Below are 18,793 nucleotides of genomic sequence, written 5' to 3'. Positions count from 1 at the left end.
AATTGCCCTAGGGCAGTTAAGAATTTGTATTGATATATGAAAATCATGTGTATTCATAAGTTACATGAAAGGTAACTACTGTGCAAACAAAGTAAATATGGTGTCCAATACATAGTATTTGAACAATCCTTTATTAATTTGAAAGTTACAATCAGACCATTATGTTTAGTTGGTCATGACATCAAGTTCTAGCAGTTAGTACATTACACTGTAATCATATTTTGGCTTTTATCAGACAATGGAGTGCTTTGTCAATTCACCTACATTTTAGGATTAAATCTACTCTTGTTATGTGTATATCTCAGTAAGATGGGAGTTAGGGAGGGAGCACAATGTTTTGTGGATCCTCTTTCCCTATATCTAGTCCCACCTGATGAAAAAAGTGTAGCCACCTTCCTTTAAAAGAAAAAAAAAATACTCATGAGGACATAATCAGGATTTGTTTTGGATGTATGTCTCTAGATGTAATTAACAATTTGAAATGTTGACTTCTAGATTTTTTTTATACAACATCATTATTCAAAATTAATCAATTATCCAAGGTCAGAAATTACTTTTTGATATTCACTGTCCAACAATAAGGTCTTGTGTGCTGATAAATGTATCTGAAGATGAAGTGAACTCTGGTTCTAGTCTTCTACCTTATTCTAAACGAACACTGTGTATACAAAACACAATCTTCTTAGTGATATCAAGCATTATCTTTTGGCAAACAATCTACCAAAACTGGAATGGAATGGAAGATCGATTATATTTTTTGAATATGTCATTGTAACAGAAGATTCTAATTGGGCAATTAAATCTTAGTGGTAAGAAGACAAACATACAAAATCACTTTGGCTGTAACCTATTTCCCAAAAAGTCCTCTCACTGGTCACTTCTTGACAGTTACAATATCTCTGAATGTCATATTAACTCTGGTATTCAAAGCTTTCTTCCTGACAGGCAGCGAATGGTACCAGTAAACATTAGTAGGATAATTCATCATGAGTAAACTCCCATGTTCTAGCTCCACTTTGACTGGTGGTATCTTTCGTTTGGCCTGAGATCCTCGGGCCTCACAGTGCCTGAAGATGAAGTCACGGTTCTGTCCAAGAGACAGGGACGCTATAGGACTAGTTGAAACCAAGTCTTTCTCGTCATCCCGATGTTCACCCATGTAGTTATTTCCATCGGCATACCTAGATGTAGACAATATGACAGAAATTAGTGTCTTGGTCAAATGTTTGAGATATTTTTAAACTAATTTTTCATATATAAATGATGTATTACAATCTGCCTACCAAGTCAACTATTCCTGTTAAATGGTAGATGAAATGATAGAAAATAAAAATGGCTACATACCATATAAAAGTGGGAGAGAAGACAGAGAGGGGAGAGGGTGTGACTTTAGTACACTGAACAATGTTAATAATAAGACAAAATAAAGAGATAGAAGTAGGGAGAGACATACACAGGGAGAGAGAGAAAAATACAATTATAATTAAGAATTGAATCAAACCTTACCTGTTGATGAGAACAAAGTTAAATTTGAACCCTGTAACCTCTTGAATCCTATCCCTAATTTCTAATAACAGTGGTATCCATGGTTTAGCTGGAACAGTCACTCCAGAATATTTGTATGTTACACCTGCATCACCATGTGCTACCTGCACAGATTCAGAATAAAAGCGAATATTCTGAATTGATCAACTTAATTTTTAATAATTAGCACCCAAAGCAAAGCTTTCAAGTAGATTATGGAGAAACAAACTCTTGTCAGGGGACAATGACTGAGTCTTTCTAAGTAAAAGAACACCCACAAAAACTGAACTTCTTATTTTACTTTTTAATAGGCAGTCATCACTGTATGACAATATGTTCCACTACAGGCACTACTGCTGCTTTGGTTTTAAATGAATAATGCTAAAACATGCCTCCTAATTTGTGTAATGTAAAAGGCTACAATGCATACCAGATCATTGCATGTGAGGGGTGAGGGGGGAAAAAGATGTTCTAAGTTGAGAACACATTAACATCTTTGGAATGTAAGAATATATCACCACATGGAAAAAAAATCATTGTATCAGAAAATGAGCAGGCAACATAGAAAAACAAGATAATTATAGGGTTAGAAAATGATTGATAAATAGGACAAAACTGAACATCACTCTTTTCCATTGATACTGTAATATAAATTTAATGAAAACTTTTTATATCATTTTTGAAATTGAATTGATCACAGGTTCACAACTTGTTCAAACATTTTCTTGTATATTGATAATTGGTTTATAACAGAATGCAAACTAGACGTTCAGCTATTTAAAAGGTATTAAAGTCATATGATAAAGGCTAACTTTTAAAACTTACCTGTTTTCTTGGAATATCATGCCACTTTCCATAAACTTTAATCCTTGCAAGATCACCCGTAAAATAATCTAGAGACTCCTCGCAACGTTGGAACAGAATATCTGCCTCTTTCTTTGAATACAGATGCAAGTAATCACAGTCAAGATTCTCTCGGGATATTTTTTTCTTTTGTGGGATATGCTGGAGCATCCTAAGATCTATTTCTGAAGATTCAGTCTTGCTATCAATTCTCAACCGTTTAGATGTAGGTTCGTTCTTTTCATCCTTTTCTCCATCATGATCATGTTGGCTACCTGAAGCCAATCCTATCTCTGCAGGTTTCTTGACTTTCTTTTTTCTGGTGATATACTTATCCATAATTTATAATCTGAGCTGTGTCAATTCAACTCAGCATATTGCCAGCCTCTTGTTTCCTGTGGGAGGGAAAAAAGAAATTAGATCTCTGCCTGTCATATTCTATATTGGACATCTTGAGTAAGCAAAGAGGGTAGGCAACTTGGGGTATTATAATTATATGCATGATGGAAACTGTCACAATGCAAAGAACTGATCTGTGTAGATGCAGAGCAGAAATATTAAACCATGCTAAGTAATATTTTGATCTGATAGCCTACAAGTACAACTCGAACTTTATATCTAGACCAATATTTTCTGCTTCTGTTTATATTCGTTCCAATCCAAATCTAATGTTGGACTGACTTGTCCCGGGTTGGAGTGATATCACCATTGAAATGAATGAAATATAGACAGGACAGCTCGACAGCAGGATGTTGTACTATAATGTAGTCTTTTTAAGACTTAAGTCATGTAAGTTAAGTCTGGGCCCTGAGGGGTAGCCGAGCAAAGTTAATTATTTGAGAGTACAATCCAAATAGTCTATCTTTCTTCTCAAATTCTCAAACAGTGTGCATATATCTCTAGTCTAATGAAGCTCGCTCCTCAAAATTCTCAGTGACTAAACCATAAGCTGTTTCCACTTTCCAGTTCCACTCACTTCCATATTGGAGCATAACAACTATTATGCAATAAACATTGTTTTCTGAATATACTAACGAAATATTTCGGCAAGAAAGATTTAGATATATTTACGAGTGAGCACATCATTATTTTATTTAAATAAAAATATTTGATTCAAAACACATAATGAAAAAATCATTTTTAATGCATAATATTAAAACAAATTATTTAAGGAGAAAATAATTCGAACCATATGATAATTTCAAAACTATTGATTTTTTTTTAAATATTGCCTTGCAAGATTGGCAAAACGATTCACTCCTGCGCGAATTAAATAGTGCCGATATCTTCATTGTTTATGTTGACTGAGCTTCCACGTAGTCGAACGGTGACGATTTTGATATTCAATTTTTCTAATTTTCAGCCAAATTGAACTGCAAGTATTTACTGTACGTATTATCCTTGGATTGAGTAAGAGGAAAATGCGAAACATGTCTCAAGGAAATCAATGGGAAGGTGAGAAATTAAACATGTACGACTCGGATACGATAACAAGTCGAAGTGAGTCGACGAACGAAGGTGGTGCTGCCCGTGTTGGTGTGTAACAGTTGAGTCTTGAGATAGTCATGTCATGACAGTGGTGTGTGACGGAGGCTCCGCTAGCGCTGCCGTCGTGGCGCGTGCGTGGCCGGCCGTAGCCAGGCGGCTTCTTGAGAGTAAAAATCATTTACTAACGTAGGCTTACTCTAAATGAAGCCAGGGAGTCCTCCCTATTCACCTACACGAAGGACCCCAAATTTTGCCCAAAACCTGAAACTTTCACCCCCGAGATTTCTACTTTCCTTAACTAAAATATCTAGCTCTAAATCATGTTGTTGGGATAAAACTTCATTTCCGACATTTCTACGCTCTCGTTGTTATTTTTAAACAAGAATTCATTAAAAAAATGAGAAAAACATTGTGAAAAAACGGAAGAGACTTGCCCGATGTTTACGCCGCCATCTTGTTTCTTATTGTACTTCCCCAACGTTACGGACGCGAGCGTCGCGTTTTTTTTTTTTTTTTTTTTTTTTTACAAAATATTCACAAGTAAAGTATACAAAACCAATTCAACGAAATAGTTACCACATTGACGGGTGACGGCAAGATTGTAAATTATGATATAAAATCATTGACGAAAATGTGAAGTAGTTCATGGAGTTTCGCCGGTATCGCGATCCAAAAATTCTATTCCGATCGATGAATGCAAGCTGTGCTGGGAAACCGTTCTGAAAAAAGTATGACCTCACTTAGCGGACCAAAGTTTTTGTGGAGATTCAAACAAAAAATCAAGCTCAAAAAGGTAGAATTTTATATCAGATTGACGACAAAATGCTAAAAGAATCAGTGAGTTCCACATTGATTGAACTCACATTTTTATGATATCTGCTTGCAAAATGATATCATGAATTCATGATGCTTGTTGAGGATATCAGATTTCTTCGGAACGGGCGCTAACGGTGACAAATTTCCCAATCTTTTCATGAATACTCAACTTATCCTAACAAAACTTACGCCAAAGGGTAATTTTAGGTCGCTTTTTATGTTGATGATGTCAGATTTTAAGGATATCGGCTAGTCTTTGAGATAATGACCTTCCGCGAAGTATGGCCATACTATCATCCCCCGGGGGGCCAGTCAAATATATTACTGTACACACGCGTGACCAAAAAACGCGTTAAAGGAGAATGAAACCCAAAATTGAATACCACATAATATCATTGATAAGTACATGCCAATCAAAATGAATCCACTTATACCCCAATCTGATTTCCCAGTATCGAGTACCACCTCTTCAAAGTTGGGCTTCTTCAGGTTCGAAGTCTCTGAATGGAGATCGCCATTGTTGTGGGGTTTGTTCAAAATTGTGACGTCAGCGACGTACAACTGCTCTCGGTAGTATCGGTACTTCCATGTGCATAACGCATAGCTAGCTATACAGGCTGAAACTGCCCCCAAGTTTGCATAATATAGATACTTTTTTTACCAGAAATAAATAAAATATACACATAAAACACTTAGAAATAATATTAAAAAGCTATTTAAATTATTTTATGGATTAAAAACACAAATTGATGAGTTTTGATGAAAATTTTTACAAATTTATTCACGATATCCAAATTGGCAAATTTGACAAAGCTAAATTTGTACGTACTGTCCGGACCGTCATGTACCCTGAACCGAGTGATCGTGTTATGTTGGAAGTTTGGTTATTTATCCCGTTTGAATATCGGGAAATTGTTGTGTTATATTTCTATATATCTAACGTTGTTTATTATTTGTTACCGTCGATTTTAAATAAAACAAAACATATCGCGGACGTTTGTATTGAAAAGGATGGCCGAGAGCCTACGACTTCGAGCCACAAATAGATCTACTCGGCCGAAGAAATCGCTCAACGAGCAGAGCTAACTTAGAGGTATTATAGAGTAGAGCCTAGAGGCACGTTGGCGCACGGTCAGCAGCAGCCACCCAATTTTTATTTAGGGAGATTTCTGGCCTCAGCTTCTGCGGATCGTGAATTAGGTAAAAGCTAGATGCATTTTGTCCCCTTTTCTGACCGATTTCAGCAGCCATACGCTTGGCAGTATACCATCCTGATCAGCATTGTTTTACGCCAGCAATCACAGGCGCTCGCCGGGGTTGGACACTGAGGTGTACGTCGCTGACGTCACAACCCCCCACGGAGATATGGGGAGTATGAGCAAAATGGCGACCTCCACGGGTCTTTCGAATATCAAAATATTGATAACTTTGAGTTGGCATATCATGGGAAATAGGAAACCGTTCTGCCTCATTTTAATTTTATTTTAATTAGTGAAGTGTAATTGGCTTATGACCAGATAATAAATCTATCCTTTCATTTTCCTTTTAATAAGGGTATCGAATACACCAATTTTCAAGAAAAAGGGTTGTTTGAAAGACTGGTCAATGGTAAATCACGGGTTCAAACGTATTTAGGGTATACATGTTTTTTTCCCCAAAGCTTTTTCCCCGAGGTCATATTTTGGCGACAACTTGTTTAGGGGCCAAAAATGTGTAAATAAAGCTCGCGAAAAACTTGTTTAGGGGGTTATTTTGCACACAGAGAAAAACTCGTTTAGGGGGTGTTTGAAAATTCCTTGGTCACGCGTGTGTACAGCAATATATTTGACTGGCCCCCCTGGTATCATCCCCATTCACCGACGGTAACGGTAGTCCGTTAGTGCAAGCCTCCATGTACGTTAATCATCATGATCATGTCGCCCAATTCGGGCCTACTAGATCTAGAATCTAGTGTTAGGTCTAGATTTTTTTTTTTTAGGTCTAGATCTAAATGACATATCTTGAACGATGGCCCACTATTTTCGTTAGACTCTAATCTTTCTTTATACTGCGCATATTCCAAGAAAATGTAAGTAGGTCAACCTTTTTGTAATTTCTGACATTCCAGAAATCTCAATTGTTCGAACTATTCGATTGTTTACTCTGGTGAACGATCAAATGGCAAAAGGGTATTCGTCCCTTACTCCTATTTTCTTCTTACAACCCTTAAAGCTTCTCTGTAAAATGAAGAAAAGATGTATCCTTGCCTCGATCAATACAAAATGTCAACACATTTGACATATTAGTGAAATATAAATTGGCAATGTTGTTTGTAAAAACTTTGTATACTACAGTGTACATGTACACTGTAGTATACAAAGTTTTTACATGTATGTAATTTTAGTTGTAATTGTAACACACTACAGTGAGGATTCTTCACACTGACTCTGAAAGTGTTGTATGCAACATCTTGTGAGTCATTCACAATAGAATATTGCATACTTTATTACTTGTGCATGAGTGGGGGAAATCGGGGTTAATTGGAATGCGGGGTAAGTTGAAACATTGTAATTTTCTTTAACGCCTTTAAATAAATGTATGCAATACTGCCCTCAATTTATTGCTATCATCAACAGCCATCCACCATATTACAGACAACACATGTGCAACAAGCCTGGTGAAGTTAGAAAATAATTTTTGTTTTTTCACTTTCTGAGTAATTTTTTTCTCTATCAGAATTTTTTTATTATCTCAGAGAAGTTTATAGATCAAGTTGGCCTGTTTGGGGTTATAATGGACACTTGTACCAAGCTACAAAATAAGGGTATTAATATGCCATGGTGAAGTCCCTTTTTTGTGCTGTAACAAGTGTAAGATTATAAATGTCAAATGGGCCTCTGGGGTTAGTTGGAACAAAATTGAAGGGGCTAGTTGACTAGGGACTAGAACATGTTCCAACTTACCCCAAACATAATTATGAATAAAAACATTAAAATGTATACAGTATAATTTCACACTCTTCTGAACATGTATTGTATACCATGCTTGTTTTGTTTCTCAGTAAGGTCTGAGTGTGCATTTAAGGCCTATTGTAGGCCCCTAATGCAATATTAGCCCTTATCACACGGGGGGGGGGTCAATTTGAGCCCCCCCTGGACAAATTTCGTCACTACGCCGTTGCGCGAAATTTTTTGACCGCACCGCCCACTGACTTTTTACTTTAAAGTCTTGCGCATCTTTTGAGACCAAATTTGCGATGCCTGGGTGCGCGGTTTCGAAATTACTCAACATTTTATACGTGCTTGTCGGACCCAAAATTGCTCAAAAACGTGATTCCATGTACAAGGTCAATGTAAATTGTGTTTTTCAACCAAAAATCATAAATGTATGATTATTTTAACTTTTTTAAGTTCAAATGGATTTATTTAAATGCTATTTATGATCGCAAAAGAGTCCCGACAAAGTTCATAGGAAAAACAATAAAAAACAAAGGTAAAAAAACAAAGAAATACAAATCTAAAAAACAATGAATACATAAGAAATTATATTTTTTGCAGTTTTTTGTGGATATTTGTTATAAAGGTAAAAATTGATACTCTCACCAAAAATTAGCATTCTACTAGCTTAATAAATAGAGTTAAAGGCAAAAACATACCAAAAAAAAACCAATTTAGGGCAAATTTCATATGCTTATTTGCATAAGTAATTAATTAAAAAATATAAACAATTAATTTTTGTCATGTCAATTTGATGCAAAAGTACATGAAATTGCTGATAGTACACTTACAGTAATTGCATGTAAAATCAATTGCACACAAATAAGCGGAATTCTACTACACAGTTGGCTTGCGTGAGTGGCTGTATAATAGAAAACATAAAGTTCACAAAGCCACTTTTAATATTTTGAACTTGAAAAAAATAAAGCAAATAGGCTAAAACCATGTAATATTACGGTTGTAAGTAGTTTTAGTATAATTCTTAATTGACCATGCAGTGTTCCAACTTACCCCATACCATGTTCCAACTTACCCAGTATATGGGGTAAGTTGGAACGCTTGCGATGTTCTTGTTCAAGGTGGATTTTTCAGTAACCATCATAGTTTAAAGATTGTTTCTCAAATAAAATCTATTTGGATTTTACAGCCATTTTTGTCAAAAATGTTCCAACTAACCCCGATCTCCCCTATGATATGGAGGTGAAATTGTCATCTGAATTTCTTCAATCCTTTTTCCTTTGATCTCAATCTTAAATACAGATTTGAGGAAGAGAGCCAGGCAGCTGGAGAATGAGATAGACCTTAAATTGGTATCATTCAGTAAACTTGGGACCAGCTTTAGTGCTATCAGATCCAGCGATTTAGACAGGTGTGTACGTTCATCAAGTGGCACTCATGATAATAAAAAAGTTATGTCAATAAAGACTGAAAAAATGCAATGTAAATTGTAGATTCCCGTTGGGGATGGCTAGTAATGGCAGGGGGAGGGGGTAGAAATTATTTTCTTTACTTTCTCACTGCTTGCAGAAAAATATAGGCAAATTGTTTCATTTATTAAGTGTCTCACATCATGTTGGAAAGTCTTTTGAAAAGGATGATTATTTTCTTTCTTTTGCATGATTGAAACATTGTGGAATATAATCTGGGTCTGCCCATGAAACTACCATCTTATGAGTATGAAAATATATGTTTTACTATTTGTAGCATATTCGAACCATCAGTATACAAAAATACAATTCGAACCATCAGTATACAAAAATACAATAATAAATGATAAGACTTGTAATACTTATTTGCTTGATTCATTCTGAAATATTTGCTTCATTATGAGATTAATTGTTCTTCCAATATATCATGTTTTTCTTTTTTTTTACAGCACCTCAGATACTGCGCCTCTCCTAAATGCATCTAACAGCGAGCATATGTTTCACACAATGGCAATGGAAATTGAACAATTATTAAATAAGGTAAGTTGCCTCATTTGTAGAGACAACAAATTGGGTTACTTAACTTAACAAATGTTAAAAATTATCTTCCTTTTTTTTTCATTGATTGGGTAAAAATGGCCCTGGTGTAGTAATGGTTTACTGCACCAGTAATGGTTTACTTGCAAATTCTATGCAAGTAGTATAATTGGAAAGGAAATAAAATGAACTATGTAAATGACACAGTACATAGGAACAAGTTTGAATATATTGACCTTTTGAATTTTACTTTGACCTTGAAATCATACATACATGTATGACAAATCCCTGTTCATAAATTATAAGATATTATTTTGGGTTCTTGGGTACTTATTTTCTCTTCCTCAGTTATCAGATGTGAATGATAGAATGGCTGATTATGCTGGGAGTGTTTCAGTGGCATCTCCTAGTGCTGCTTTACTACACACCCTTCAAAGACACAGAGACATCCTCAAAGACTACACCCATGAGTTTCACAAGACCAAGGCTAACATTGAGGCCTGCAGGGAGCGGGAGGAGCTCATGGGTTCTGTGCAGAGGGAGATCGATAGCTATAAGAGCTCTTCTGGACTCAATAGGAGAACAGATCTCTACCTCAAGGAGAATGAACATATACGAAAGTAAGGCTAATTTGATATCTGTTTGATTAAATTTGTAGTAAAACTAAAGAACAAAACAATTTTGGATTGCTTAAACTTAAGATTATGTTCAGATAATGTATGTCTAAAGGACAATATCAATGTATTTCTCATTGTAAAATAAGAAATCTTCTGTTAATCATAGAATATAATGTAGCCTGGTATGATTTTCTTGAAATCTAACACCACTATTATTCAACCAACTTATCGGTCCAATATGAAATTAGTCTATTTTAATTTGGTCCAATCATCACCTGAATCATAAGACCCATGTGCTACTTTGAATTTGTCTAATGATCAACAAGAACAACTGTCCTATTCATTACTAGAAGATGATCAGTTAATTGTAATAAATCTAATAGTCTGGGGGGGGGGGGAGGGCTCAACATATTTCGTGATAAATCTTTAACTTGAGAGGTTCATACCATGTTGTTTAATAAGTATTTTGTTTTAAAGCCTTGCACAATTTTTGAGACCAAATTTATGTTGCCTTGAGTACAATTATGAAATTATGGAACACATGGAATGATGCAAAATCATAGCCAGCAATTTCTATCTAAAAAACAGTAACAGACAATAAAGAAATGTGATACAGATTTTTTTACCGGTAATGTGTATGTTATCAGAATCAAAAGATCCTGTTCCTTTGTAAAGTTGCAATAGGGTAATTTGTACTGTATTATAGTAACCTTTCCAGATTAACTGTCCGACACTTATATGACACGCATGTGTTGATAGTGTCGTTAATTTTTTATCAATCAATCAATAATTCAGAATCAAAAGAAGTGTGGGAAGACTTCAACCCCGTAAGAATAAATGTGCACGCTTATTCTGTAATAAACTAAAATGGTGTCAATGTTACTCCTCTTCTCAATGAACTTTCATTGGCTACATGCTCTGAAATAATAAACTGCATTCCAAAAGAAACTGATCAAAGTAACTTTACAAGGGCACTGCATTAATTTTACTCAATCAAAATGAACAATATTTTTACACAGGCTAGCTTCAATAATCTTTACTAAGCACATATCAATGATTAAGAGATTGGATCAATCACAGAGAGGCTATAGCCCCTCACATCAATTGGTTTCAGAATCCAAATTCACAAAATGGCAAAAGAAAGACCAATGAAAATGACGGAGATGAGATTAAACAAACTTTCCAGTTTAAACAAATGTCCTTCAAATGCATGTTTAAGTGCTTGGCTTGATCACAAAGAAGCGACCGAAACTTAAAATTAACATTTTAAATGAGTGGAACAATCACACGGATCTCTCAGGGATGTCCCGGTAAGCGGGGGATAATCTGAACACAGTGTTTATCTGTGTGTGCTTGAGTGAGATACAAATAGCCACTTTGTGACTGGATTCTGAAACCAGTTGATGTGAGGGGTTATAGCTTCTCTTTGATTGAACCAATCTCTTTATTATTGACATGTGCTAAGTAAAGATTACTGAAACTAGCCTGTGTAAAAATATCGTTCATTTTGACTGAGTGAAATTTTTTGCAGCGCCCTTGTAAAGTTTGATCAGTTTCATTTGGAACCCAGTTTACATCATCAGATACGTGTTCAAACTCTGTCAACCACACTTCCTTCTTACATTTTTTCACTATTTCAGTAACAAAAATCATCATACTCTTCATTCTATGTCTGCTCCTTCCTATGCCATTCCTAAATCCAGAAAACAGGCTGGCTTCGATTCTTTTCAATATCTTGCCCCCCTTCCTCTTTGGAGCAAACTCCCTGAAACATCTCTCCACTAGACCTCTTCAAAAGGCATCTTGACACACGCATGTTTGATGCCTTTAATAGTGTTTTGGATCCTCTGGAAAAGTGTTATATAAGTCCAATAAATCCAATCATTACAATCATTATTTTGTTATTATTAGAATCCCCCCAAAAGTCTCTTAACACAAAATGAGCACTTCAAGGGCCTTTTTTTCATAGATTAACAGTAAAATTTTAACTACATGCATAAATTAGCATAATTATATGTAATTCATATGAAATTTTAAAAAAATATTGAAATTTAGCTATGCAACTATTAGATTACATCATTCTCTATGATAACTCTGTATTCTTTAAAAAATAGTATCATTTTATTTTTGTTAGTATATGTTTCATTGGCCTATTCTTATGACTCTACAAGTTTAATGATAATACAGCAGCATTTGGTTTCATATCGCATGGAACAAAATTTAAACTGAATTGTATTAATTATCCTCTGTAAGTAATGATCATGATGATCACTCAGTTTTCCCTACTTATTTTTTTACATCTACCTACAGTTCAGAAAGAATTGCAGAAGAAACAATAAGGTAAGCCATTAATCCGTCATTATTATTGATCTTTAAATCATTGTACTGTTATTACTCTGAATTATGATGTAGGAATAATAGGATAGTAATTATGCTTGTGACTATTGTTCACTTTTATGTGAAGTAGAAGAAGTCAACATACAGGGTTTTATGATTAGTTAATGTGAAAAAAGTTCAATCAATTATTTTTCATGATTAACACTTAAAAGTCTTGTCTTGCTTTTATTGATGTGCTTTGGCCAGTTAACAAGAGAGTTTGGTGGTAAAGAACCTATGACTCATTACATATTGTTCGATTGTTTGAATAATAAACCATATCCTCTCTATCTTTCTACTGATAGTGTCGCCATGGCAACCAAGGAAAATTTGAGTGCTCAGAAATCAACGCTGAAGAAGATCTCTAGTGGCATGAATTCCATGGCCAGTATCCTTCAATAAAAGTTTATTTGATATTATAAATCAAATGAAAAATAGGTTCTGGACTTATTCATTTGATTGCTAGCTTCCTCTTTCTTTCTTTCATTCATTTCTTTTTTTTGTTTCATCTTTTCTTTCTTTCATTTTTTTTAAACGCCTACTTAGCTTCTTGTATGCAAGCTAATGGAAGGCTGAATGTCAAAACATTTGTACCGTGAACACGTACCATCCATAATTTACTGTTGCACGGTCAGGAACAAGTTGATGTCACTATAGAAATCATATTAGGAATCAATGCATTGCGCTTTAATGCAGGTGCAATACGCGTAGGGCTTATTGGCTTTAAAATGTGCATTGCTGCTGCAGATCAGATGCACTTTTGAGGGATTTTATTTTCTCTTTCAATAATTCTTTCTTAGATTAACATAGGGAAAAAATGGTTGTTATTCATATTTTCGCTAACTTAGGAGGTGTTGTACAACATGAATAGTTAATATTCCTATTCGTGCAATGGTGTGACATTTCACATTTGGTTAAAGAAAGAGACACTCTATTCAACAAGGAGTAGCCGAGTTGAATAGAGTATCTTTCTTTCACTTTATGCACCATTGCACTCATGCTTATTCGCTATTTGTACATGTCTTTTTCTCCCCCTCTCTCTCTTTCTTAAATCTGCCTTGCGTTGTTTCTTTATGTTTAGCAATTATTTTAATTTTTTTCTTTCTTTTTCTTGTTTATTCATTCAATCATAGTTATGTGTTCAAACATATTTCAAAGTTGTTTATTAATCTACTATTTTATGAAAACACAAAATTGTGCTATCTGTATCATATATTTGATTGTTCTTTATAAGGGATAGGGTGTTCAGTAGTAAACCCCCACAAATCCTTGATAATTTAAAGGTCAAGTCCACCCCAGAAAATGTTGATTTGAATAAATAGAGAACAATCAAACTAGCATAACACTGAAAATTTCATCAAAATCGGATGTAAAATAAGAAAGTTATGGCAATTTAAAATTTTGCTTATTTTTCACAAAGTAGTGATATGCACAACTCAGTGATATGCAAATGAGACAGTCGATGATGTCCCTCACTCACTATTTCTTTTGTTTTTTATTGTTTGAACTATGCAATATTCCATTTTTTACAGATTTGACAATAAGGCCCAACTTGACTGAACCATATAGTATCAAACAATTCTAATTCCATATGTTTATGGAGGAATGAAGCTTTGTAAGACATAACAATGAGGAGGAAATTGGAATATTTCACATAATAAATTACAAAAGAAATAGTGAGTGCATGACGTCATCAGTCTTCTCATTTGCGACCAGGATGTGCCTATAACTGTTTTGTGAAATTAAGCAAAACTATAAAATGTCATAACTTTCTTGTTTTACATCCGATTTTGATGAAATTTTCAGTGTTATGTTTGTTGGAATTTTCTCTTTGTATTGAAATTAAATTTGTGTTGGGGTGGGCTTGTCCTTAAACAATTTATACACACCAAATGGGAGAGTAGTAGTCATCACATCTTAGTAATCTCTTTTTTTTTTTAACAGCCATTTATCCCTGGTTTTTATATATTTCAAAATACATCAATTTTTTCCCCTCTTTTTTATCCTTTCACACAATTTGTATCACCAAGTTAGGATTCCCCTTTATGATATGAATCAGAAATAGACATTGAATGGGAGGGGGTGTCTTTTCTTAGGTGAATTAAATTATTAAAAATTGCTGGTTGTTTTTCCTTAAGTCTGCTACCCTAACAGATCGATTTCCCATTTTAAACAGCTTGATCCAGAGAATAAACCTACGGAAGAGGAGAGATTCCCTGATTTTAGGAGGGGTTATTGCTGTGTGCATTGTTCTGTTACTTTGGTATGCCTTCCGGTAGAAAAAAAACTTAAACATTAGTTGAACTTTGTGGAGGAGATATTGTGATTTGTCAGAAGAGATGCAAGTGATTGATCATTATTGTAGGAGGAGAGCATTATATTGGACTATCATTGCATAGAGATTAATGTGTTGCTCTGAGATCCTGATTGATATCTGAATTGTAATTCAGCAGATGGATAGATGGAAGCATGCAGATGGTGTGTAATGTCAGCTGAACATGATTTAGGGCAGCAAGTGACTTCATCATGTAAAACAGAGTTGTTCGTTCCACTGGAGTGCAGATCTTTTATTATGGCTAATAGTCATGTGATTTTTATGCAATCAAACAGGATTATTGCACTGTTCCTTTAAGGGACATTGGTCATTCTGCCATAGATCTAATAATAAGAATAAATATGTTTGTGAGAACAAATACATTTGTGACCAAGTAGTGCAGCAAAGTGTTTGTTGTCATTGTGAAAAGAATTTTACTTGAAAATCTTGTGTGGACAAACAGCATCATTTATTGACAGTGGTTCTTGGGCCTGATACAACTCTATGCTGTTTAATGATGTGATGTTAAGCCTTTATGAGCTGCATTGCTGTTCAGATTGATGGAAATTTGTAAATTAATTATATTCAATACCATGCATACAAATATTTAGGGACAAGGGGTCATTCTCATACAGGATGCTTTCCCTTTTCTATATTTGTGATTGGTGCATCTGACAATATTATTAGTACGAGGAATCCTGCATTTGTGGGACTTCTAACTTATTTTGACCCCTTAAGTTTTATTTAAGAAAGAAAGGTTTTTGTACATACTTGTACCCATGTACAGACTTGAAAAAAATAATCAGATTACATTGCCTTCAAAATTAGAGCTCAGAACATGTTGATGCTTCTTGACTAGTTGAAAATGGCTCAGACTCATCGATCAGTTTTGAAAAGAATATTTCATGAAGAATAATTTATTATTTATAATGTTACTTAAACACATTTATTGCAATAGCTATCCAAGGTGTTAAAAGGTAAGCTTTATTTGATTGAATAACACTTAAAAAGTGATTTGTTCCAAAGACAAATGATAATGTAATTTAAGTAAAGAGTTAAGATTTTGGCTTCAGCGGCTCAGCGCAACTCATGAGATTCATTGCAGACCAATTGCATATTTACAAATAATATACCCTTTGTACAAAAGGATAAACAATTAAACATTCCAGTTAGAGTATGCGCACATAAACACATTCATAAACATACAAGTGGGGTGGTTTTTGTGTGATTGCCGAACTCTGATTAAATGTGTAATTTGTTTGTTGTGACATACCTTTAGAAAACTTTGAGATCTTGTTAGAGCATGGCCTCCTTTGGGAAATAAAAAGTAGTATTCTCTGCTCAAGAAGATTTTTTGTTCATGGCAACCCTGTGAAAATATTTCAAATTATGTGCCTGCTACTTATACTTGTTAATGAAAGTAAGGCTATACAAATTTTTAGCTGATGTAATGAAAATAGTAATTCAAATGGTTTCTTATTGGGGCTATGTATGGAATTATAATACATTGATGTTTAATACCACCTAAGAATAGAAACCATATCAACAATTTTATGTATCTATTTTGTCTTTTCACTTTGTTTTTACTCCATTTATTGTTTTGTTACTCTGAAATAAATGTTGTGACATTTGACAATAGCAGCTTGGCATATTAACAATACTGCAGTGCAGTCAAGTACCCTGTTTCATTACTATCACTACTGACATAGTGTCATTTCATTATTTTATTTGTTAGTTTAACCTAAATAGAATGTCTCATTCAAAAAATATTTTCTACAGTTTTAGCCTAAACCAGGCCGGACATTTTTGGCTGTTCTCTGGCTGGAGGGGTGGGGAGGGAGGGGGGGGGGGTGAATCAACCCCTATCCCTTTAGATCTGAATCATGAAAATAGATGTAATCTACAAGACTGCATGTTTTGTTTTCCCAACATAATTATTTTGTCTTTACATGAATTAATTCTAATTTATGCATTTAAATCATAAGGCCTATTCTTTACTCTTATCATTTAATCTTACATACAGTTCTTTCATGTGATAAAGACATTAGCTTGCCATATTCCAGCTACTTGTGAGATTGTACATAGAGTATGAGCTGTTTTTTTTTAAGGAACCCCAGAACAACTATTGATGTGATATTATGTATCGCTTTGTGATAGATTTCATGTTCCCCCTAAAGTGGAATATTTGATGTTGAATCCAAGAGTGAATGACTTCTCAGGACTTTTAGAGGTTACTGTTGAGCTCAGAATGAGGAATTTACTTTCTAATATTCATAATTCATCATGACAACCTAGAAAAACACATTGCACATTGAACTACTTCCTCTGTTTTAAACCATTGCTCATAAAATGTGGCACAAACATTGGTCTTGGGGTAAAATCATGAAAGATCCATTTTCCAAATGTGTTGGAAACAACATTGCATGTTAATGACATAGGGTGGGGTCTTAATCACTTTCAGTGATATTTCTGGTGTTAAACAGGTGCTAGGTAAAATAGAATATGAAAAAAAAATATGGAAAAGCTCTTTACTGTTATTTAAAGGGTTCTAGTAGTTATTGTTCAGAGGAATGTTTCATATTTAGATACCTAGGAATAAGAGCCTTAACCATGTCTTAAAACCTAATGGCAAATGCTGAAGTATATAAATTGTCCAGGAACTGACATTTCTTGATTCTCACTTTTTCTTGCAAACCAAGAAAGTCATTTTTTTCTTTACTTTTTTCTCACAAAGTAATTGTGTGGAAAATGTTATGTATCTTTAAACAACAGTCGAATAAGACATAATTGTTTATTATGTATTCTCAAATTTCAGAGTATTGTATATTTGCTACGTTTTAGATAAGACACTATTATTGTATATGTTTACTTGGAAATCAGTGAAATGAGATAAAAATTATATATTATTAAAATATAAATACAATAAGTTAAATACCTAGCATTTTCAGTTTTGTCATACATGTGTACGTATCAGGGGCAACACCAAGTATTTTGGTTGGGGGAGGGCGTTTGTAGCAAGATGAGCTAAATGTCACATTTTTTTTCTATGAATTTATGTAATAGAGTATTGTCACCTGCCCCATACCTCTCCATTTTTTTAAACTTCTCTTCCTCTATTCCCCTTTTTTCTGTGTTTTTTCTCATTATACTTTAAAACTAAGGGGAGGGGGGTCATCCTAGCCCCCCTTCCTGGTGGCACCACCCCAGATGTGTAGCCCTCATAAATGAGGCATATAATGATGTCTAATCGGTGCTCTTCATGATGTAAAAGTTACATATATAATAGACCATAAAGAGAAAGGACTGTATAATTTTTGTGTGTGTATGTGTGTGTGTGGGGGGGGGGGGTAGATAATGAAAGAGAGTAGGTGTGGGAGAATGAGCAAGAGAATGAGTATGGGAGCCGAGATGGCATTAAAATTGATGAGAAAAAAAATCAGAGGAAGGAGAGAGAAAGGAATGGAAAGGAGGAATGATTTTGGAGGGGGGGGGGGGCTTATGTAAATTTCCTTATTTTGGTAAGAAATAATCAGGTATTGCTTATCATTATCGTGAATATATAAGGTATACATGTACAGCCCCCCAAACCTAAAGGCAGACCCTATAATGGGTCATAAAGTATTGATTGCTCGCAATTAATTAAGCAATTGCTTCCAGCATAAGTAATCTAAATAATACGTGCCTTATAAACCAAAGTAATAAAAAAACAACGGTTATTCCACAGAAGAATTAGATTATTACAGGTCATATATATATAGTTCGGAAGATTTTTTTTAATGCAGCTAGTAAAGAGAATGACAGCTATATGGCCCCCGATATTAAGTTGTCTTGTTTTTTCTGAGACGCACGCACAATATTTTGATCAAAGATTTTGAT

General features: G+C 34.5%; 2 protein-coding genes across 10 annotated transcripts; one reads left to right on the top strand and one right to left on the bottom strand.

Moving 5' to 3' along the window:
* Positions 1 to 96: 96 nt before the first annotated feature.
* On the bottom strand, positions 97 to 3,923 carry LOC129254869 (DNA oxidative demethylase ALKBH2-like). Of its 8 annotated transcripts, none has more exons than XM_064108843.1 (4): positions 3,755 to 3,923; positions 2,350 to 2,762; positions 1,507 to 1,649; positions 97 to 1,181 (listed from the first exon to the last, which is right to left on the bottom strand). In XM_064108843.1, the coding sequence occupies exons 2-4, from the start codon at positions 2,704 to 2,706 to the stop codon at positions 875 to 877; spliced, it is 807 nt and encodes a 268-aa protein (XP_063964913.1). In that variant the 5' UTR covers positions 2,707 to 2,762; positions 3,755 to 3,923; the 3' UTR covers positions 97 to 874. The 8 variants fall into 8 exon arrangements, with proteins under 8 accessions (XP_063964913.1, XP_063964928.1, XP_063964893.1 ...); XM_064108858.1 differs by having other exon boundaries at positions 3,557 to 3,922; XM_064108823.1 differs by lacking the exon at positions 3,755 to 3,923 and adding an exon at positions 3,344 to 3,442.
* Positions 3,624 to 17,849, top strand: LOC129254870 (Golgi SNAP receptor complex member 1-like). 2 transcript variants are annotated; one of them, XM_054893409.2, is made up of 7 exons: positions 3,624 to 3,822; positions 8,907 to 9,015; positions 9,523 to 9,613; positions 9,959 to 10,230; positions 12,538 to 12,567; positions 12,909 to 12,991; positions 14,758 to 17,849. In XM_054893409.2, exons 1-7 carry the CDS (start codon positions 3,789 to 3,791, stop codon positions 14,880 to 14,882), a joined length of 744 nt encoding a protein of 247 aa, XP_054749384.1. In that variant the 5' UTR covers positions 3,624 to 3,788; the 3' UTR covers positions 14,883 to 17,849. The 2 variants fall into 2 exon arrangements, with proteins under 2 accessions (XP_054749384.1, XP_063964940.1); XM_064108870.1 differs by lacking the exon at positions 3,624 to 3,822 and adding an exon at positions 3,923 to 4,022.
* The last annotated feature ends 944 nt before the right edge of the window (positions 17,850 to 18,793 follow it).

The sequence above is a fragment of the Lytechinus pictus genome, chromosome 2 (genome assembly GCF_037042905.1).
Source record: "Lytechinus pictus isolate F3 Inbred chromosome 2, Lp3.0, whole genome shotgun sequence".
NCBI classification, from domain to species: Eukaryota; Metazoa; Echinodermata; class Echinoidea; order Temnopleuroida; family Toxopneustidae; genus Lytechinus; species Lytechinus pictus.
The sequence above is the reverse complement of the archived record's forward strand: the minus strand, read 5'-3'. Positions and strand labels throughout refer to the sequence as shown.